This window comes from Ammospiza caudacuta, chromosome 3 (assembly GCF_027887145.1).
Source record: "Ammospiza caudacuta isolate bAmmCau1 chromosome 3, bAmmCau1.pri, whole genome shotgun sequence".
Lineage (NCBI taxonomy): Eukaryota > Metazoa > Chordata > Aves > Passeriformes > Passerellidae > Ammospiza > Ammospiza caudacuta.
The window spans coordinates 89319762-89343050 of NC_080595.1; the positions used below are offsets into that span (position 1 = coordinate 89319762).

The 23289-nt window shown below is 34.7% G+C and overlaps 1 protein-coding gene across 1 annotated transcript in view; it reads right to left on the reverse strand.

Annotated features, from left to right (window-relative positions):
* CSMD1 (CUB and Sushi multiple domains 1) overlaps window positions 1–23289 on the reverse strand; it is a 1059051-nt gene that overhangs the window by 113203 nt on the left and 922559 nt on the right. Inside the window, exons 38-41 of the mRNA XM_058802826.1 lie at window positions 20228–20346; window positions 16473–16542; window positions 14405–14521; window positions 10388–10597 (exon numbers count right to left, since the gene is read on the reverse strand). Coding sequence (XP_058658809.1) covers window positions 10388–10597; window positions 14405–14521; window positions 16473–16542; window positions 20228–20346 — 516 coding nt within the window. The remainder of the gene's footprint in view (window positions 1–10387; window positions 10598–14404; window positions 14522–16472; window positions 16543–20227; window positions 20347–23289) is intronic.

The following is a 23289-nucleotide window of genomic DNA, read 5'->3' on the forward strand; positions in this document are numbered from 1 at the left end:
AGATGTTCCATAGACTAAGGAAGTGATGATTGTGTGTATATGTATCAAAAGAGATAATTAGGAAGGTGATGGGATATTAGGGAGTATTGAAACTTGGCGTGACAAAAATTATATGGAATAAGAGGTGAGTATTGTCTTGGTTTCTGCTAGGGAAGAGTTAATTTCTTCTAATTTTAAAAATTTTTTCTCATGCTTTGCCAGTGAAGTGGTATTAAAAAAAAACCAAACAAAACAAAACAAAAAAAAAAAAAAAAAAACCACCCCAAAAAAACCCCCAAAAACCCCCAAAAAACCCCAAAAAACCCCAAAAAACCCCAAAAAACCCAAAAAAACAGGAAGGAGCATAGCTGGGACAGGTGGTCTGAACAGACCAAAGGGATGTTTCATACTATAGACCATCATGCATCATGCCTGGTATACAAACTGGGAGTAGTTACCCAGAAGGGTGGCTGGTCTGGGTTCAGGAAGGGAGCTCTGGCATCAGCCAGCAGGTGGTAAGGAAGTTGTGGACTGTAATGAGGTCTCTCCTCAATCTCCTTCAAGCTGGACAGACCAAGGGACCTCAGCCACTCCCCATGCAGCTTCACCTCAAAGCCCTTTCACCTTCTTTGTTGCCCTGCCACGGACTCTCCCTAATAGTTTAAAATCTGTCATTTATCGCAGTGCCCAAAAGTGAACACAGGACTCGAGGTGAGGCCACTGAAGAGCAGAGAGGGACAATCCCCTCCCTTGCCTGCTGGTGATGCTGTCCCTGATGCCCCCAGGACAGGGCTGACCCTTCTGGCTCTCAGGGCACTGCTGGCTCATGTTCAACTTGCCACTGATCAGGACCCCCAGGTCCCTTTCTGTGGCACTGCTTTCCAGAATCTCTTTCTCCAGCCTGTCTGTACAGCCAGAGTTGGCACATTCCAGGTGAAAAATCCAGCATTTTCCCTCATTGAACTTCCTATGGTTGGTGATTGCCCAATCTTTTAATTAGCTGAGGTTTTTCTGCAGGGCCTCTGTGCCGTCAAGGGAGTCAGCCGCTCTTTCAAGTTTTCTTTTATCTGCCAGCTTTCTTAGTATCCCTTCCAGTCCTGCCTCCAGGTCACCTACAAAGATGTGGGGGGGCACAGGGCCTAAGATGGAGCCCAGTGGGACCCCACTAGTGCCAGGTCCCCAGTGTGATGTCACCCCAGGTACTGTCACCCTTTGTGCCCAAAGCATGAGCCAGTTGCTCACTCATCATGAGATGTGTTTATCCAGCTGTGTGCTGGACATTTTGCCCACAAAGATCCTGTAAGAAACAGTATCAAGAGCTTTCCTGAAATCCAAGATCACATAAACTGACTTCCTGTGTTTCAGTAAGTTGGTTGTTTTGTCATAAATAGAAAACCAGGTTTCATAAGCAAGATTTTCCTCTCATGAAGTTGTGCTAGCTGTGACCAATGATTGCAGTCTCTTGTGTTTTTCAGTACCTTCCAGAATAAGCTTCCCCACAAGTTTACCAGGCACTGAAATGAGAGTGACAGGCCTGTAGTTTCTTGGATCCTCCTTCTTGCCCTTCTTGAAAACTGGTACAATGTTGACCAGCTTCAAGTCAGCTGGCACCTCTCCAGACTCACAAGACTGCTCTAAAATTGAGAGAGATTTTTCAATTACATCAGCCAGCTCTTTGAGGACACTTGGATAAATCCTATCAGCCCCATAGATTTGTTAACAGCATCCCTTACTGTCATTTGCATTGTAAATTTAAAACAAAAACAAAACAAAGCCTACCTTTTAAAATTCTAGCTACTCTTTATTGAGGAACGCATATGCTTTTTGCCTGTTGTACATAAGGCAAACTAAATACATACAGAAATTTTGGGGGTTTGTTCTGGTATTTGTTTTTGTAAGAGGAGAACCTGTGCCAAAAGCAGATCACCGTAACTTTGAAGGTCAGTCAGTGAGTGGTGAAAGCACTTGCATATGAGCAGAGTAAAACTGTTTGTTTTGCTATTTGTTATTTCAGAAAAGAAGGTATAAAATTTTAACATAGCCTGCTTGTATTTTCTAGTATAAATTATATAGATGACTCATAAATTATTGGTCAGAGGATCCATGCGACTATGATATTATGATTTACAGGTCATTCAGGAAATGTTTTATAGTTTTGACATAAATATTAATTATATTCTTCTTTGCTCTTTTGATATTTGCAATAACACCTGATTTAACAGAGCAATTCATTATTCAGTAGTCATGACTAACAAATACTGACAACATATCCTGATGTCACACCTTGCAATAGAAAACTCTTTTTATGAGTGTCATGGCCAAAGATTTGTTTGCTACTGAGCTTTACAAACTGAGATTCCATTTGACTGCAGACAAAAACTCTAGTGAGAGCCTGAAATAAAATGTAAAGGATCTGAGGAAAATATTTCATTCCAATACTGGCAGCAGTCAAATACTTGAATTTTAGAATTATCTCATATAGCCATTTGCCATTTATTTGTGCAGTACATTTTCTACTGATAAGAAAAGATTGTAAATCACAAAAGAAATTTAATTGATTCTCTGTTGCCTTGTTGTTATGGTTCAAATGTATTTGCCATCTTACATAAGCACTAGGGTGACTTATTGGCTTTCCAAGAGCCACATACCTCTGTAACACTTACACAAGGAAAAAATTGCTTTTCAGAAAAATGGTATCAGCAGGGAATTGAGCATGAAATCACTAAAATGCTACGAAAGCTCACAATTAACTCAATTAAAACTTTCATTTAGGCTTATGGTACATTCCTCCAGTATTATGATGTGTAAAACTACTGACTCAATAAAAATCCACTTCTCAGACTAGAATGGTCTGCCATGAGTTGTTTTGAAAAGAAACTTTAAAGTTGATCTAGTTCCAACTTCCCTGCCATGGGCATGGACATATTTCAGTAGATCAGATTGCTAAAAGTACCATCTAAACTGAGGATGTTCCATCTAACTGAAGATCTTCAGGATTCACAGCTTTTCTTGTTTCAGTGTCTCACCACCTTCATTTCATGTTCCTTATGTCCAATCTTGATCTACTATATTTTGATTTAAAATTGCTGACCCTTCTAACTAAAGACCTTGGTAAAAAATCTCTTCTCTTATTTTTAAAAAGACCCTCTTGAATACTGAAAGGCCGCAACAAGGACTTCCTGAAACCTTCTCAATTGGGGTGAACCCCAACTCTCTCAGCCTTCCTTCACAGAAGATGTGCTCCAGCCTGCTCTTTACTCTGTAGTCTCCCTCTGCACCAATGTGGGATCTCAGCACCTCAGGATGGAGGTGCAGAGTGGCCGAGACCACCCTTGGGGGGCTCGGGAGTCCTGGAATGTTGCCAGAAGTGTCTGGTGGCAGGATTTTGATCCTACACAGGAAATGACACCTGTATGAGGACTGGGAGGAATTCACTGGGTGAATGGTGAAGGGATAAGTTAATTAGAGTGTAAAACACAGGGTTTAGGATTTTGGTACAGGGGGGTCTAAAGAAGTAAGATGGAGGAATTGGGGCGTGTCCTCTCCTTCTTCTTCTTGGCCTCCATCTTCTGTGGTGATGGTGGCACTTTGGGATTGGTTATTACTAAAAGTGCACCGGTTAATAAGGGTAGAAGGTATTGGGGAAAAATGATAAATATTGTACACGTAACTTTGGGTATAAAGATAAGTGACCGCCCGGGGGCTTGCGGAGTGTGCCCATGGCTGACTTGCTGTGCAGACCTCTGTCGGGCTGAAAGAAAATCTTTTAGATAAACAATTAATAAACACCGAGACCGAGACAAGATCAGAAGTCTCTCCTCGTCCTTTGAAGCGCCGGGCTCTTCAAGGCCATCCCTGGGCCTTTCCAGGCCACCTAAACAGCACAGAAAACTTACAAGCCTAAACAGCCGAGAAACCGAGCAAGTGGCATCCCTGAGCTATCTCCGGTCATAAATCAGAAAAGAGAAACACTGAAAATCTACACACCAACTCTAACAGAGCTGTGCCTCTCGTGCTTGAGGCACCAGAGCTGAATGCAGAGCTCCAGGTGGAGTCTCAAGAGAGCGAAACAGAGGGAGAGAATCACCCCCCTTGATGGCCATGCCTCTTTTTATGGAAGCCCAGGATGCAGATTGCTGGAGCACAGGATAGGCCTGGCAATCTGGAAGCTCAGTTTATTGTTGTAGGCACCAAAGAACATCATCTTTACAGATGCCGTGACTCAGGACTAGAATCACGAAACATAATTCATGATTTAGAAAATAATTTGTTACAAGGCCCTCAAAAGATTGTGTTTTATTTCCTTTAGCATTCCTGCCTTAGGACATAATTTGAAACCATTTTAAAAATACAGTAACTTTTCAACAATCCCTTTTTCATTCCATGATTGCTAAGATTCAGAAGCTCCATCATTTTTTTTTTTTTCCAGTTAGAGGTCATCAGATTTAACACATTTAAATCATGTTTTGTGTGTGCCTGAGTGTTTGGGGAAGAAAGGCATGGCAATTAGGACATTTTTCTGTGTATTTTCTGGAACATATTGCTCAAACTCTCAAATACATGAGAGTGAGATTCTTACTTAGTGTTCACCTTTATCTTATATTGAAATTCAGAGCAGACTGAAAATTGTCTTACAGTTCCAATAATAGGAACTAGGACTTCCACAGAAAAAAAATGCAAGTCAAAAATTTATTCTGCTTCCCTTAAAGAAGCTCTAGTCTTAAAGGGAAAGTTATATGGAAAAAAAAAAAAAAAAATATGTTCCATAAATATTAAAAGCTGAGGTAACATTAATATAGACAGGAATTAAAACCTACAAATATTTCTTATGAACCATTAGACTGTGTTCTTCTGTGCACTGAATTCTGTTATGAATCCCTCAAAGGCCATAAAAGCTATTTATTTCTTCTGACCTGGCATAACAGCTTGCCAATCAGATTTCTGTGACTGTTCTTCTCAGACCTAGTGTACAGAGACTGTTTATATCTCAGGTTTGACATATATGGGGGTCTCAGAACCTCAAGATCACCAGTCAAATGATATATAGAAATGTTCTCTAAAGCATTTGTGGTTGTTTCCTCTTCGCTGTTTTACACAGGTGGCAAAACCGCAACACTCATAACAAAAGACAGTCATTCTCAAAGCTTCTATTTTAATAACTAAACACTACAACACTTATTTCAACAGTAGAAAAATGTAATTAAACTTAAATGTTGCTCTTTAAAAAGTCAGGACTTTGAAAGTCCTTTCATTATCTTGAAAAAAATTCTAATTTCTTTCAGTAATTCATCAGGCAATCCCTGTGAACTTCCTTCTTGCTGCAAGTGAAACAAAAGGCTCCACAACACACAGAAATTTAGCAATCCATCTTAATTCAATGGAATGCCCACCATTCCCAATGCATTGCAATTGCAAAGCTGAAGGGAAAAGAGAACATGAAAATACCAGAGCATAAACCAATACGAATCTGATCAGCAATGGTACTGAGAGCTGTAATTTCCCCAGGGCTCTGCTAAGGAGATAAAGCTTTTTTAATGCATTCAGAATCACACAGTACCCAAGTGATTTAGGTTATATTTTCAAATCCTGTGCTGTGAGAATTCATGGGCTCAAGGACAAGCACTAGATATCTACAAGTATGGATAGAAAATATTTTACAGTTCTCAGTGTGCATTCACTTTTTTTCTTCCCAAAAATAATGGGTTCAGAGTACAATCCCAAGCTATATTAAAATTCAATCTCATAACCATTTTTCTGCCTTCAGAAAATCAGTAGAAAAGTTTAGAAATAGCACTATTAGTTTCATAATTCACTCTACAATGTTCATATTCTTTGCTTTCCCATGAGATGAGGGATTATCAAAAAACCTTATCCTTCATAAAATGCTAAGATCTCTAGAAAACTTCTTTTCTTTATAGCATGCAAGCTTGATTGAATAAGCATAGTCATCACCCACCTCTCTGTATTTTTAGATTGGTATCTACAAAAAAGGTGTTTACCTAGCAAAAAAAGTCTGCTACCTCAGTGCCATTGAGTATTGTATTCTGGTTAGCAGAAAATTATTTCCACTTAAAAACATCAGTCCTTGAATTAAACTGAGTTTATTACCATACAGTAAAAACCCTGAATTTAATCATAAATCTCTTTTAGTGTAATTTAAATACAACATATCAGATTAGAATTAAGGTATGCAAGTTTTTGGGCACTCCTAATATGTAACACATTCACTAAAATGCAAAAAATTCACTAACTAGAATAGATTTAGCAAATGTGACTGAAACTATGGATTCTTTTTTTCTACTCTTCTTTTTTTTAAGGGTAAATTAAATTAATTTCACTATTAGAAAAGTAATGCTTTTTTTCGTTTATAAAACTTTTTATTTTTTTTTCCCAATTATAGTATATTAGGACATCCTAAAATGAGATAAATCAGAAGCAATCTGAATAAAAACATCTGGTTAAATGTATAAAGATGTCAGGAGCTCAGCTCCATTTGCTTTGCTGTGCAAATTTATTTATAGAAATGACAAAAGTGGACAACTTAACTGTGTGAGCATCAATTGGACTAAAAATAAACTCTTAGCTTTCCATATACAACAGTCCTCCTTTTGCCCATAAGAAGAGTTTGAATGTGACACCCATACCAATCTCTCATATTTTATTTCCCTCCCACATTTATATACCATGAATAGCAGTTAGGGAAGACATTGCATATTAAATTGAGTTGTGACAAAGAATATTCTGACTTGGTAGACAGCAGGCCAAACTGAATTGGTATCTATGGAGTAATGCTGCATCTTTCTTCTCAAAAAGGGCTTCATTTCAGAACTGTGAGATTTGACTGAAATTGGCCCAATCGTTCCAAACTTGTATAACAAATGTATACTCAGAAGGGTGACAGCCAGACAATAAAACAATGCTAAATTCCATCATCCAAAGAAATCAGGCTACGATTTGTGTGACATTTGATTTAAAGGAAAGCAACACTTATAATAGGGAAGAAAGCAGAAGGAGAAGAATAACATTGGAGTAATGAAGAATTATTTTTTAATTCAAGTTTCAGCAATTGCAGATAGTCTAAGAGGAAGAGAGAGCAATTGAGAAATATAATACTAAAAAGAGTAGGAAAATCCAGAGATAATCCCTCAGAAAAGACAGCTAAGTATCAAGGGCAACAAATGTGGAACAGGAAAAGGAAAGTCAGTTATGAAAACCAACATACGCTTTGTATGATACAAAATAAAGCAAACAATAAAATTGCTCATTTGTAAACCACTGGCATTTTCTTACAGAAGGCAAGAGAAGAATAGGGAATACACTGAAACAATACTTTCCAAAGTTTGTAGGTTATGGATATCTAATTGGGTGTTCAATAATTCCCTATATGTCCTAAATAATGCTGGGCAAGTTATTTTAGTTTAATAATACGAAGTTATAATATATGATGACCATAGAATTGCTAGATCTTCTCAGTAGAAATAACTACTGTAATCTGTGATCTCAGAGGCAACAGAGTTGCTGCTTTGTGAAGAAAAGTAAGCACATGCAAAACAATTCATTTTAAAAGAAGAAAAGTCCCATATCTGTTTGTAGAAAACAGAACACAAATAAATTATAAATTCAATAGAGTAAGCTTAGCTGTTATCTCCTAATCACTTAAAAATCAAACACAACCATCTTACCAACCTTCTACATTAGGGAAAAAAACCCCAATAAATCATAAATATCTTTTAGAATAACTCTTTTTTTTTCAGCAGGTTTTTTTTATTGAAGTGGATTATATTTTCAGGTTTTTTAAAATGTTTTAAACCCATAAATTTTTAATATACACATATATATTCATACACACACATGTACATAGACTAAAATACTGTCTATATAGGTAAGGAGTAATACATAAAAATAAAATGCATCAGTTGTCTTTACAGAAGAAATTGCTTTGCTTTTTACTGATGGGAAGCATAAAACTGGATGAATGCATATGCATTTGGTAGTGCAAATATAACCACACCTACATTTTTTGTGAAATGAGATAATTACTATCTACATTTTTTATCTGAAATTAGAATGGCACAAATATCACTTAATTTAACTGTATCTCTTTCTTCGTTCTGATTTTTTTGTTCTACTACTATAACTATTAGACTAATAACTTAGCAATGAAAAGTCTTATCAAATTATTACTACTGTTGAGAATTTAATACTTATTCTGGATTTTTTCTGTAAGTACTTGGAAAATACTACTACAAGTTTCTGAATTTCAATGAACAATAATATTTTGACATTTTCTTTATTTTGAGAAAACTGCTAACACAATTTTCATAATTTAAAAAATATTTTATTATAAGGCCCATGTAATGGAAAAATGCAATATTCCATAATACCTTGCTCTGGATTTAAGTGAATTGCTTTTCCAGTGTTTACATAATAGAATAAAATTTTACACAGTCATTGAGGCACTCATGATCATAGTTTTGTTGACAGGTGACAAGTAGCAAGTGGGAGAAGTAAAAAGCATGCAACTTATCTACAAAGCAACTGATTTTAACAAGAGATGGATAGAATGAACAAAAAAATCCAGCAGTTCCTATTGTATCATGTCCTCTTCATCACATTCCCATTTATTTCAGAGTAGACCAAACAATCCTACTGGACTAAGTAAGAAAGGGAAACATAGAAGAAAAGAGTAATAAAACTATGCACTTGTTGTGTAAGCTGCAACACTGCCTCTGGAAGAACATGAACAAAATACAAACAACGTATGTTTAACTACAAGTTTCAGGGCAGAAAAGTAAGGAAGAGCTTGTCGTGCAAGGAAAAACACACTAAATAGAACCAGAACAAAGAGTACTGGCAAATATATCACATGGCTTTGTATTTTACTTATTTGTCATTTCTATAACTTGACAATCACAATTATTTTTGACTGCTCAGAAGGAAACTAAGACTGGGTGGGTGTGATATGAAAATATTCCATACTTGTAAGACTATGTAAGAGAAAAAATTTTACAGATGGCAGAGAGTCATGATTTCTTTGTGAGCATGCTTTATGAGCATCAGTCTAATTCAGGTGTTCAGAATCTTCCTCGCTGTCCATTGGCTCCATAGATATGATCTAGGTATAAATCTATATGTGTGTGTGTATGCAAATAAATGCTATACTGGATCTGGAAGTTACAGAGTTCACTGTCTTCATAGAAGCTCATGTGGTGCTGTATCTTTGGTTTATGGCCAAAAGAATACTGATAACACAGGGATGTTCTGGCTTTTGCTGAACAGCATCAGGGCCATCTCTGTTTCCCACTATGCTCTGTCAGTAAATAAATTGGGAATGTACAATAGGGTGGGTGAGGACACGACTAGAGAGATGACCTGAACTAACAAGAGATTGTTCGTACCATAAAAAATCATGTTCAGCAACAAAAGAGAAAAGAGGGGGACTAGAGACATTAGGCATCTTTGGCTGGGCATCAGTCTGCCTGTGGGAGGTGGAGAATGGTTGCCTTTGCATCACTTTTATTTTATTCCTCTCTTCTTCACCTTATCCGTCATCAGTTAAACAATGTTTTTTATCTTTGTCTCCAAGATCTCTTGCTTTTAGTATTCCTTTCTTCTTCCCCAATCCCACTGGGGTGGGTAGGAGGAGAGCGAGTGGTTATGTGGTGTTTAACTGCCCAATACGGTAAAACCCCAACACATAATTAAGTTACCTAGACTAAGATCCTAGAATAAGGTGGCATGAATTCCCTCACAGATATCCAAAAATTAAACCAGCCATTCCATTATGTTAAATTGTTCAGCTCCTGTAATAGTGCTCAACTGTTGACAGTAAGACTATTTTAACAGTTCAAAAATATGCACAAACTAATGATGTTTTGTTGTCACTAGTGGGAAAAAAACAAGAAACAAACAATGAAGATAAAGAGAAACAGTAAATGATCACAAAAAGTTCACATTTTCAAATGCTGATTATATGCATTTGAAAATGGATATAGAATGTACTATCTGGTGCTTTTTCATTTCCTGGAAATTTTTGCAGGAGTCTAAACTGCAAATACATGACATAGTGAATTATAAATCTTTTCATCTGAATATTTAAAATGACTTACTGTTACATTAGTCATGGAAAGATTATATAAATAGGAAAATAAGACAGTGAATACTAGAAGCATGAATTGGTAACAGTATAACTTAGTAGAATGGAAAGGGTTATCAGCTTATCATGTGTGACCTTTGGCAAATAACATCACCTTCTTCTCAGGCTTTTACATCAATAGAACAAAGATTCCAACTCAAGATAATTTAAATTTTAAAAATTCCAACTTATTTATTAAACAATCTATAGATTTTAAAATGCTATATAATATATACAAAACATATAAAGATCATTGTGCTAATTCATCCTTACCTTGGTAAGTCAGCTTAAATCCTTGCCTGTTTTCTGAGTGATCACTATAAAAATGGACAAGTGTTTCATGAGTAGTACTTAGCAAGGGAGATGGGAGTTCCATTCCACTAAACTGGCCAATCATAGAACTGGTGTGGTGAGGCCCATTCTGAATTTCAAGGAAATCATGATTTGCTTCAGTGGAGAAATTCAGAAACTGAATGTGTGCACCTGTAGCATTGAGAAAGGAAGAAAAACTTTATAACTCATGTTGTTTAATAGTAAAGCATGCAAATAAAAATAAAATTATAATAGTTCTTATATTTATACTATATTATTACTATATTTATACTTTAGTCACTATTTAAAGTGGGGATGCTTGAGTTAAAGAAATAGCTGAAAGAATTAAAAGAGTTGGAGTTTCTAATTTTTTTGGTTATCCATAAATATTATAATCACACTTGAAGGGACAAATAAAAGTAAGCCATAAAGTCACAAAGTCAACAGAGGGATTTTTCATATTTCTAAACCAATCAACAGAAAGACTCATGGGAGGGGCAAATCACAAATCCTGCTGTACCATGGTATGGCTGGGACTCTGCCATCCCAAGTGCATCCCTGTAGCTGCGCCAAGGCCTCTCCCAGAGGCTCAGGATCAGCTAGGTTACCTACAGAGCAAATTTTCTGAGGAAGTTTACCTACCTAGTTCCAGCTATCTGCTCTACCTCGTTTTTCCTGCTCTGGGCCACCTTTATTTGTTTCCTTTCCCCTCTAGCTTGGGCCAGCATGTCTTTGGAGCCATTTTACCCCATACGCAGCCTTATAAGATGCACTTGACTCCAGGTTGGAGACAGGGACTTCAGACAATTTACCACAGACCCTCTCCAGGAATCAGGTGCTTGAACAAGGCTTTTCAGTATTCAAAACATGCAGAACAGTTGGAAGTAAAAGCAAAATCTCATGGGAAGAGCTGTTTTGCAGCTATGGCACTACTTCCTCTGGACTAAGGACCTGAAATCCAGTCTGAAACTATGCATATGTATCATATCAAAACAAAAATGAGAGATGAATCCCTCATTTGGTTTGGAGACCTAGTGCCAAGTAACTTGCAACTGCACTTTTTGGGCCTAACTTTCCTTGGTAGACTATGAAGAAGCAGCTGTAACATAAAAAAACAGAATTACTGAATGAGCTAGCAAAGGAGTGTGGAAACAGTCAATGCCTTAACTGTGCTTGACATTCTTACTTAGCAGTAGAGACATATTCTTCATTGCACAAGAGAGCATTATAGATTAATTACCAAAGTAATAGATTACCAGGGTAATGCACTCAGTCTTGTTTATAGCTGATTTCTTCACCTCTGTGGTTTAAGATTGTATCAATGGTATAAAAAAGAGGGTTTTTTCCTATGAGTGAAATTAAATAAGCTACTGAATAAACTGGGTTTTATAGAACACTTGTTAAAGTATGGGATATTTAATTCTAGTGCCTTCTCTGACCTGTGCAAAGTGAGAATTATGAAAAGAAATATTTCAGCTGCTGAATAACAACACTTTATACAGCGCCATCAATAGAGAGGTACACACCAAACATATCAGAGTCATAACATCAGCCATCTCTGTATGAAGTTTGAGATGGCTAGTCTAACTTGAATGGAGTCACTAATTTTGAAATGCCCTCAGGATTTGAGATGAATTAGGGCACCAAGCAGCCCGGAAACATCTTGACTTCAATATCAGTAGCTAGCGATTTTCAACAGAGACTGGATGTCAGCACCATAGAAATGATAAAGAATTGAGCAGCCGCTTAATATTATACATAAATTGCAAAAATGACAAGCAGGTAATCAAATCTGGCATACTTGCATAGAGCCCAAACATTGTTTATGTATTTGAATAAAAGTAATCTACTGTTATGAATTATTCTCTGATGAGCCATGGAGTACCTTTAAAATTGAATTCTAATTTAATTTCTGAGAAGGAAGTTTTATGTATAGTTGTATGTATTCATTATAGAACAGCTTTGTGTTTTAAAGGTATAAAAGTAGGTCTAAAGGTAATTAAAAAAAAAAAAAGACTTTCTAAAGCAGTTTCAAATGTCTTAATTTCAATTAGAGAACACACTGTATGTGTCCCCTCAAGCCTTAAATCCAAGTCTATACAATTCGTAAATGTTAATTTGATATGTCACAGAAGAATTTTTCTACACTAACTAATTTCTTACATAAAATTACATGGAATAAACCTGATAGCTACAGAAAATAAATAATTATCTGGTCAAACTATAAATATATTACTTTCTGCTTGAATCTCAACAGCACTTCCTCTCTCACTTGAATGTACTCTGAATAGTGAAAATTCCAAGCTGAGGTAATTGTTTTTATAAATGCTAATTAATTCACAGTGACAAAAGATCATTTTAAAATCACAACAACTCACTTGAAAAATATATATTTTCTATTTTAAAATATTTGGATTTTAGTAGTGTCTTCTTTTACATGACATATATTTTCATGTCTTGAAGAGAGCACTATATTTGAGGCACATTTAGCTCCCACAATTTTATTGTTATTTGTTTAAGCACAAAGGTTTTTTTGAAACAATAGAATATATGTAAACAAATAGCTTTTCGGTAGACAAGCTTGTACTTCTAATTAAAATAATATCCAAGTAGAAGTAATTTGGGAAAGATCACATCAATTACAATTTTGAAACCTGATATAAAGACATTATATGTGAATTCTGTGACAAATACTTGGGAAAAATATCACTCATGTAATTTGGTGATAAAAAACGTTCTTTGTAGCATTTTTAAAGGCAATGATAGATAAGTGCTATAAACACCTTGTATGTGTTAAAACCCTTACTAAACAAAACTATTGTCTTTTCTATTTATAGAATTACCATCACCAGAGGCCTTCAGAGATGTGAGAGAAGTAATAACAGGAGACAAGATGCTCCAGTGCAATTATTAATGAAACATTTTCTACATGGAAAAGCTTACAGAAAAAGAGTAACTCTGAGACATGTGAAGGACTATTTTTCAAAGGCAGTATTGTAATTACCTAATTAGGATGACATTGCTTATATTTCCCACAAATGTAGCTGGAGAATGTCCATACTAGTGAAGGGTGTACTGCCTGTGATTCTCCTACATCTGTAAGGATATCGAAGGCTACTAAGGCTATCCATAATTATGATGGATCAGTTTTACCAGGTGTTCACTGATAAAGGGCACTATTCTAAACAGCAGCAAAGTATTTCTTACAGATTAACTTAGTAAAATACTATGAAAGTAGTACATCTCACTATAAAAATCCCTCTTATGAATTCAAAAGGAGAATATGGAAAATAGTCATTTCCTCAAATAGGGGATAGTAAATTTAGTAATGATTTTTTAAAATTATTTTTCTTATTGATCATTGGCATTGAATTTCCTCTTTCAGTTCTGATAATGACAGAAGACTGTGTTTTGTACATGAACTTACAGATTCCTTATTATTTATGATTACCTTCTCACCATAGTCATTACTTATTTGTGAATATATTTTGTATTACAATAATTTTAATGTATTAAACTAGCCTTAGTTGGCAACTATAATCTAGGATTTGGAATAGAGTTTGAGAGTGCTTTTAACCAAATTCATATTTCTAGAAGTCAGGTTTTGTCTATTTTTATAGAATATAAAAAACTATTTTAAAAGTCACTTGGAGAACAAAAGACCATTATTTAATATAGAAGTCAAAATATTTATTGCATCTGATATATCTTCATGCCACAGATCTCATTGACTTTGGAATCAGTTTTTGAGACAGGCTGAGTTAATAACAAGTTGGACTGGCAAAGACACTTTTTAAAATTGCCAACCATTTTCATTTCAGATATAGCAAATAATTACGTAGGGGTTCACAATACATCCACTGGATAAAATTGACTTCATATTGGAAGGAAAATATTTACATTAATATAATATTTTATATATATATATTTAAATCTCATGGTTACAAATAATTGATCTTCCAATGTTAGTTTACTTACCATATCCAATAGGCAATAAAATTTTCCATGTACAATCTAAGTTACTAGGGTAATTTCCAGGAAAACCTGGGCTCAGGATCACCCCAGCCATATTTGTCAGTGTTCCACCACATTTAGCTATTAAAAACAAAAAGAAAATCACAGTATTTTTATTAATATTATTTCTTAGTATTTGAAATATGCTTAATTCAAAATGGAATTTTCATTTTGTTCCCATGACCCAAAAGCAGTAAAATTTATCATAGTCAAAACACTCCTTGTGAAGGAGGAAAAAAAAAGGATGCAATTTAGAGCAAAATCTTTACTTAAGGTGATATGTTCAGTGTAATATAACTGCAAATGTGTAGTTGCACATATAGACCAGGCAACCCATTGTGTCAGCTTGGCAATTACTGTTAAAAAGGTCTGGTGCTATGTTGAGATATGCTTCACGATCAGATAAACAAATCTGGAATTAAACTGAATTATGATCCCAAAGCAACAAATCTATTACTCAATATAACCAAGAATACACTTGCATTTAAAAGTAAGCAAGTAAAAAAAAAACCTATCACAGTTTTTGCTTTAATTCAGAAAGAAAATAGACTTGCTGCATAACAGAATAATTATTTACTTTCTATTGTTATGCTTCTATTCAGCAAATTCACATATTTGGAAATTGAAAACCCATTTGCATCATTTGGGATGATACTAAGCTAAGACATAAATACATGAAGCATCCTCCAATAAAGTGGCTAAGTTTACACATATGCTAGGACACAAATATGAAGTAAGAATAACTTCAAGAAATCAAATTAAAATATTGCAATTTTATATTTACTATTTGAGGATAAGGCCTGTGAGTCTCCAGGTCAGGCATTACATTGACACATGATCTGATAACACAGTTGTTATACTGTGATACTGTCGTAATAATTGTATTGATTTTGGCTTGCATTCCATAAAAATTAATATTTTAAGTGTTAGAGGTGAGAGAAGGGGGAGAGTTATGTTTTAAGCTCAATGTTTTCAAGAAGGGACTATATTTATCACGCAAGGTGAAACATAAGATTACCATGAAAAGAAAAGAAATAACAGAAGTGTCCAAAACCCAAAACATCCATCCTTGAATACATTTTCCATTTCTAAAACTGATTGGAAAGAAATGCACTACCTTCGTATCAATCAAAATTGACTCCTTCTGTAGAAGTTGGCAATACAAAATAATGCATGGGCTCAACTTGACAAGGAAACTATTCCACATTAGTGTTGTACAGTGTCATACCAATATTTTGAATTCTTCTTAGATATGAAACTATATAGGAACAGCTTTTGATAATTGAGTATTAAAATTAAAAGCATTCACTGAGGAATGTATTTCAAAGCTAAAGTGACAGTACATTATGATGGACATGTGCTTCTCACTCCTCACTTCCTATTTTTTCTTGAAATGAGCATACCAAAATACAGCAGAATCTTGACTCTCTTAAATTCTGTCTAATCAAGAAAAAGTACTGCAGATGATTATTTTCTACACACAGAAAACTCAGATCTGTTTGGCTAAGGTCTAAATGTACTAAGAGGAAAATGCTTTTTAGCTTTACTTTTGAACTCAGCATAATTTAACAGCTTTCTCAGATGAAAAGAGCCAGTGTTTCCTGGATCCCTGGAACTCCTTTTCATTCCACCACTCTGGAAGGCTTGGCTTCAGAGCTGCTCTCCACTGCCTGCTTCTTTAGGAAATCTTCTAGGTACCCTGCATGAACTGCCTAAGTTTTCCAATCTGAGTACACTGTAAAAGGAATCTCTTAATGCCATGAGGAAGATTCAGTCTGATTCAAAGCAGATTATTCAGGAAAAGCAAAACAATGGTTAACATATGGGTTTCCGCATTTGCCCACTCTCACAATATTTTTTAAAAATAGCATTTAACCATTTATAGACAAAAATATTAACTTTTTTTTTCCATATTTCATAGATACAAATGGAAACTCAAAAGTTTTGATATAAGCAGAATTAAGTTGAGGAACAATGGGCATGACAAGGTCAGGAGTCTGATAGTCAGAAAACTGAAAACGGGTTTCCATACCAATGCAGAGAGGAGATGGATAGTTCCAGCGTCGAACTGTTCCTGGCATACAAGAAATATGAGAACGGCCCTGTTTGGAAAGGGCAAAATATCAGATTACAGATACTCATTTATGGAACTTTCCTGAGAGACAGAGCTACACAGGACCTCCTGGATAATCTAATTAATATATGTTAATATATGTTCTTATTTCAGCCAACTACATAATAATTGCTCAAATGAAACTTTATGTTCAAATAGTTAAGGTTTTACGTTCTTATTTTTCTCTTGGATAAATGTTCTAAAACATCCTTCCTCTGGTATCTTGAAAATTTCTTAAAAGTAGAAGCAGCTACGTGCTCTCATCTGATTAGTACACTGCCTGTTTCAATTCCAGCGTGTTCCATCTGCAGTGCAAGCATAGTGGTTGAGTTTTATGCTGCAACCTGCAGTGAATCAACCATTGCTCTGCGTGATTACTACGGACACGGACAGGAATTTGTTCCTCATGTACTTACTACAGATGTTCAATGTGGACCATGCCAAGACTGCCATCAACAAATAGCAGCAGGCCTTGACCTCTCACATGGCCTCACAACATGACCCACTGCATTCATGCAACATCTTGGCAGACAGCTGTAGAAATACAAGTGCCTCTTTATACAGCTGTCATGTTTCATTTACTCTGTCTATTTTTAAGAAAAATCACAGGAACCAAGCAGACTCATGTGATGGCAGGAAGTAAATCAAGGCATGGCTGTAGCTTGCACAGTCTAGTCCCACATACCTCAGGGGGAATGCCTAGGACCAAAATGCTCCCATCTTTGTTTTCCCTAGGAACAGTTCAAACCATTAACAGTAGCAGAAAAATTCTTGTTTTTTGTCAATTCTGTCCTTTGAGATACTCAGGTTATGCATTCTGCTGTTGAAATGCAAAAGCTGAATAAACTGGCAGGAGTGAGAGCAACAGATACAAAGATTGAGACACAGGACTGAGAACAGGGTTTAGTTTCTGTTTTGATTATTTGGATATACAAACTCAACATCCTGAGCTTATTTTGATCAGGTGTATTATGAGTCTAAAATTTTGTAAGGCAGCACATCTTATCAATATAATATGAAGATTGATTTAAATATTATTTGTCCATAGCAATCATAATCTCATAAAAATAAGAAAAAGAATGAATAGGTAAACTGCAATAAAAGAAAATCCATTTGATAACATTTCTTCCACACCATTTGGAATGTTTACACTCTACCTTGAATAAACTTCATATAGAACTGCATGGAATAAAACTCCTTTAATTAATCATTTAGTTAAGTATATTTAGGCAATCACGTTCTGAAAGCCAAACTAAAAGTCATACAGAAAATTACTTGGAAGGAAAAAAGGATCAGTTTTCACTAAAATAATGAAAAGTAAATTAGTCTTTTTCTTCTAAAAACACTCCAAATTGATAATTCAATAAAAATATTTTTCTTAAAAGCTACATTACTAAAGGAAAATAAGTGCATGCACTTACTGTGTCATCTTAGTTACTTGCAAAATGGATGAAGTTTTGAATAATTTAATTAATGCAATATTCCTTGTTTCACTTTCTAGCCTTCCAAGATTGCATTATTTTATTTTATTCTCTTTTTCTAGTTTTCTGTGATTGCATTTCTCTGATGTGAATTAAGGGGGGAAGATGAAATTTAAGTAGCACAGTCAGGAAAAACATTAAATAGCCTATAAAGGATCTTTTGAAAAATAAAATTAAATGATTCCTCTAGCTTCAAGCCTCTTTCCAACAAGAGCACACTCTGATTTCAGTCTTTTAAAATTCCCTCCTGTGGGGAGACACTTAATCCTACAGCTAGCAATTATGTTTCTTATGCATCTCCAGGTAGTAGTTTGAGCTCTATGACTTTTCTGGTAAGTCTCAATTATAAACTAATCCACAGCTGATTGTTATTGCTAGCTGTGAATATGTTCTCTAAAGATTGAGGATAAATTCACAGCTAAAGAGAAAAAAAAATTATAAAAAGTTATGCTGGTCTATATTTGTTGAATAGAAAACATACTGTGCCTCATTGAACACTATTTTAATTATTATTTCTCTTTAATTTGGATCCTATTTTACTTGTCCTGTCTGACTAACATGCTATATATATATATACATATGAACTTTCTTACAGCAGAGTCCATACAGCATAGCAATTTTATCAATATTTTGAAAATATTCAAACTATTTTCTACTGAATTTGGATATTGAAGATCTTTGTTTTACACTTTGAACAAGCTCATAAAACTAGGTTTTACATATGTCAGCTTCCACAGCTAGTATTAAAATTTTAGATTATTGAAAAAGAGGTTTACAGTTGGAATATACACAGTTAAGGAACAATATGCTATGAAATTTTAAGAAAGTATTTAATAATAGAATCCCTGTAAGTATATAGAAAAAGTCCAGTTAGTCATATGAGAGGGCTACAGATAAGAGCTGCCCACAGACAAAAGACATTATATGGTTTTGTGATAGTGATATACACAGTGCATTTAAATTTAGCTTTAATACAGATGAGAGTTTTTTTGTGTGCAGCTCTCCTCCTAAAAAATGTATCATTATTTTATAATAATACCGTATTTATGAACTTGCATTCTGATTGTTTTTGTAAGTAAGAGTACATCCAAAGCATCAAGCCAGGGCTAACAATGCATATCTTCAAAAGTTGTCCTGTACTTATTCCAATCACTTCTGAACTATTCCTATCCTACTGTTATCACTCCACATCAGTGTTTCACCAGTACTACTTTAAGTATAGACAGAATATTTGATCATGCTGTATCTTGAGCATGTATCCATTTCTAATCCATGTAATTAAAAACTGAATAATGATGCCCTTTTTCAATATGCAAGATTTAGATATTTCTAAAAGTTGAAAAAGGTAGGGATAAAAGAGTCTGCAGTATGATGGGCAATACAAGTAGAGATCACCCCAATAAATCTAAGCAGTTTCAAGTTTGATACCTGTGTTAACCTTTTGATATTGCTGATGAAGAATGATACTTTAAGAGTAAAGTTCCTGTTCTAACACGAAACCTTAGTATGAATCAGTCCTTGGAGGAGTAAGGCTGATTAGTGTCACAATAAAAATCTAAACAGCTGATTGAGATTAGATGGCTGGTTTTTATATTAAATTAATTGTGTTATATGGAGATCATTTCCCATCTCCATAGGAAACCATTAGTATAGGCTTAGTTTTTTCACTTATTTCCTGTCAAATCACTGCTATAAGCTTAGCCATAAATCAGATGTTTACCTAAATATATTTCAGTCATAACAGCTCAGAAGCAGCGACCAGGATCACAGCAATGAGGAACTAAACAAACATCTCTTGGCAATTATATGAAAAGCAATTATATAGCAGCCTAGATAAATAAATCCCCCAAAAGGAAGAAACACAGCACTCTATAGTATAGTACTATAAAAATTTTCTAGAGAAAACATTTTCTCCATGTTATTTCAGTGTCCATTTTGATGGCCTTTACTGCTCAATGGTATGTTGATGATCTAAGACAAAATTTCCCAGCCCAGATTTACTGAGGGACAGAAATGCCACACTTTTGTAGCTTTATCATTTGGGAGCACTCACATAGGCTCCACCTAAATCACCTCTATGTACACACTACAGACTCTTCATTAGAATATGTTTTGGACCAGTCTCTTGGCATTTTATTCTTGGCAATCATTCCACAGTGTATTATTCAAAGAAAAAAAAAAAGAAAGAAATACCTGTAATGTATATCCTGGCTCACACTGAAATGACAAAACATCATTCACCATATATCTATCTCCTGATTTGATCCCATTGCTAGGAATTACTGGTTCTGGACAGGCAGCAAGACCTACAGCTGGAAAAAGTAAAGGCAAAGATTGAAAAAAACATAGATAAGTGGACAGCAGGTCTTCACTGATATTCTCTGCCTTAATGAATTATTTCCACAGAATTATGGGTATTTAAGAAAACATTAATTAAGAATTAATTTCAACAATAAACTGAAATTTTGTTTAAAACACAGAAGTTTTCACAACTGTTCTACAGAATATGAGTGGTATGGCTGAAGCACAAAGATTATACACTGTGACCAATTACCAGGTCACATTGCTATGACACACTACACAGTTTTATAGTCTCCAAAGCAGTATTATGATTTTAGCTTGTTAAAAATCATAGGTTTTATTTGTTTGCTCATTTTGCTTTACTGGGGTTTTTTAGTCCTTTTTTATCCTTGTGAAGGTAGTGGAGAGAGAAAAATGGAATACATTTTATGCATATTCTCTCTTTTCAACAATAAATGAGCAGAATTTATTGGTGGTTCCTTATTTTTAGGCAACTCCATGGACTATAAAGACATTTAGACATTGAAATTTAGTACTTTAATCCAAAACTCAGTATTTGCATAGGTGTCACTGGATAGTCTGTTCTTAATTGTTTTTAAGCCAGATGTGAGAAAACAAAATATTAGTTTAACAAAGATTCTCCATTATTAGCAATTTCTTAAATTTGTTCACCTAATTTGGCAACCTAAAGTACAAAATTCTGCTTTTTGTCAAGTGCGTATCATTGTTTTGCCTTGTGTGCTATCTAAGGAGTTTGCTAGTCAACACTACTGAAAATTAAATATCAACTTTTCCAAGTGAAAATACTGCAAATGAACAAGACAGTTGACAAACAGGAGAGTAGATTAAGTAATTCTGTGCTTTTAAGATTTTTCTTGCAAACACAAGGACCGGAAGAAGCAATTTGTAAGTTCATGGTCTGACAACAGAATCTCATTTCCTTCATGTGAAAGACCTTTTATGAAGTCAAATATCAGTCTTAAATACAATTTTAATTGTTAAATATTTGTTTGAGAAAATTACTCCTGAAACATTTTTATGTTGTTTTTTATGTTTTATGAGGATATGATCCATAGAAGCCAAGAATGGAATTTCGATAATGTGTGAGAAGATATTTTGAGAATTGATTAGCACAAAATTCTGTAAAGAGCAGAGAAACATGATACTTTGCTGAATGAGATCCTGTGCATCCTTCAATTCAGTTGCATGGAAAAAAACCCCTTACTACTACTCTCAATATCTTCCTATGAAATCTAACCTGTTTGGTGACAGCATGTGCAGCTGGACTGTGTTTAGTACAGAAATTGCATTATTTGACAATATTGACTGTATTCTGATATGTGACATGTTAGTCTGTTGCTTCAGATAGTTCATCATGAAACAATATCTGATATTATTCACTGAGACCCTAGCCTTTCTCGGGAAATACAATTTTCTTACAGGAAATATTGATCACACATTTTCATACAGACATAATTTTTACTTTATGCCGTAAACCATTATGTATGTACTTTTCATCATTCAAATATAAATGCCTTACAAAAATTAAATGCACAAATAAAAATTTCACACAATTCCACTCTTTTCCAAGTTTTAGCTGAAGTAAATATATTTTTCCTGATAAAGCACAAGGAAGTCTGAAATAGCTTTTATACTTTCACAGGAAATTGTGATTGCTGTGCCATTTTTTTCTTTCCTGAAATTAAGTTCTATGGTCCTGAATGTTCTTTGTTAGTCCTGTGCCCTTGAGTTTCACTACATTTCACTTTTTTCAGGAATTGAAGGTATTGTCAAGCCGTTCAAATTCTGAGTGAAAACCATCAAGGTATGAAGTAAAGGCTTCATAACAAATTATGCAAGAAGTATCAAACAAAAAAATTTCAAATTATCAAATAAAGAAAAATTTAATAGTTGCAAATAATGGGATCTCCATGAAGCAGTTATTTTGTCTTCTGGAATTTATAATTTAGGAAAATATATGAATGTGTTTTAAAGATTTTCAGAAATTCCTGTCGTAGAATTTACAAATTTTTATATTCTTCCAATATAATCAACTTTCAAATGATGTTATGGTGACTTTCCATGGCCACTAGGAATCTCATGTGTGGTCACTGTGTGGAACTGCAATGTTCCAAATAATCATGGAGATATTGTCATTAACTTCAATGGTTTGGGTTTTGCTGCAGGTTAACTAGTATAATTCTTTTGGTCAATCAGCCTGTATTCCACAATATCATAAAAGTATTTGCATCTGGAAAGTTTGAGGAGTATAGGTACTAAATAGCTGTGATATGCATTCACACAAACTGTTTCAGCATTAAGTGAAATGCAATACCTCATCTCAGTAATTCAAATTACCATATACAGACTGCTGTTCACTAATTTGCAAATCCAGTGTTCAGATGCAACTGAAGAAAATCAACGCTTGTTTCTGCATTTTCTCACCCTTCTCGTTCTTGAATAGAAAATAAAATTTAAAAAGATCTGCTCCAAGATAACTGTTTTTAAATAAATAAGCACCTGACAAAGATGCAGTGACTAAATTGCTTACAGATATCTATGTACTTGCTGAATTCTGTGAATATAAATTTGAGGTTCACTTCCTGTCATCAAGAAATTTGTATTTTGGAACTCAGCATTCCTGTATATTGAGAGTAACAGGCTTGGATCTGTATGACTAAAGTTACTTTTTACATATTTTTCTGAGTTACAGAAACAGCTGTAACAGTGGATGCACAGCAACACTACTAATGTGCTTGTTATATCCATCATTGGTTGAATAGCATATAGAATTTAAACAGACTATGATCAATCAAAAACCTTCAAATTAAATTTCTATGTAAGTGAGATTGTGGCATACTGTGCATTTATATTTAACAGATTCTAATAATTATGTTAAAAAGTTTTTTTCTGCTAGCTGCTTATACTTTTCAAAACATTTTGTATACACTACT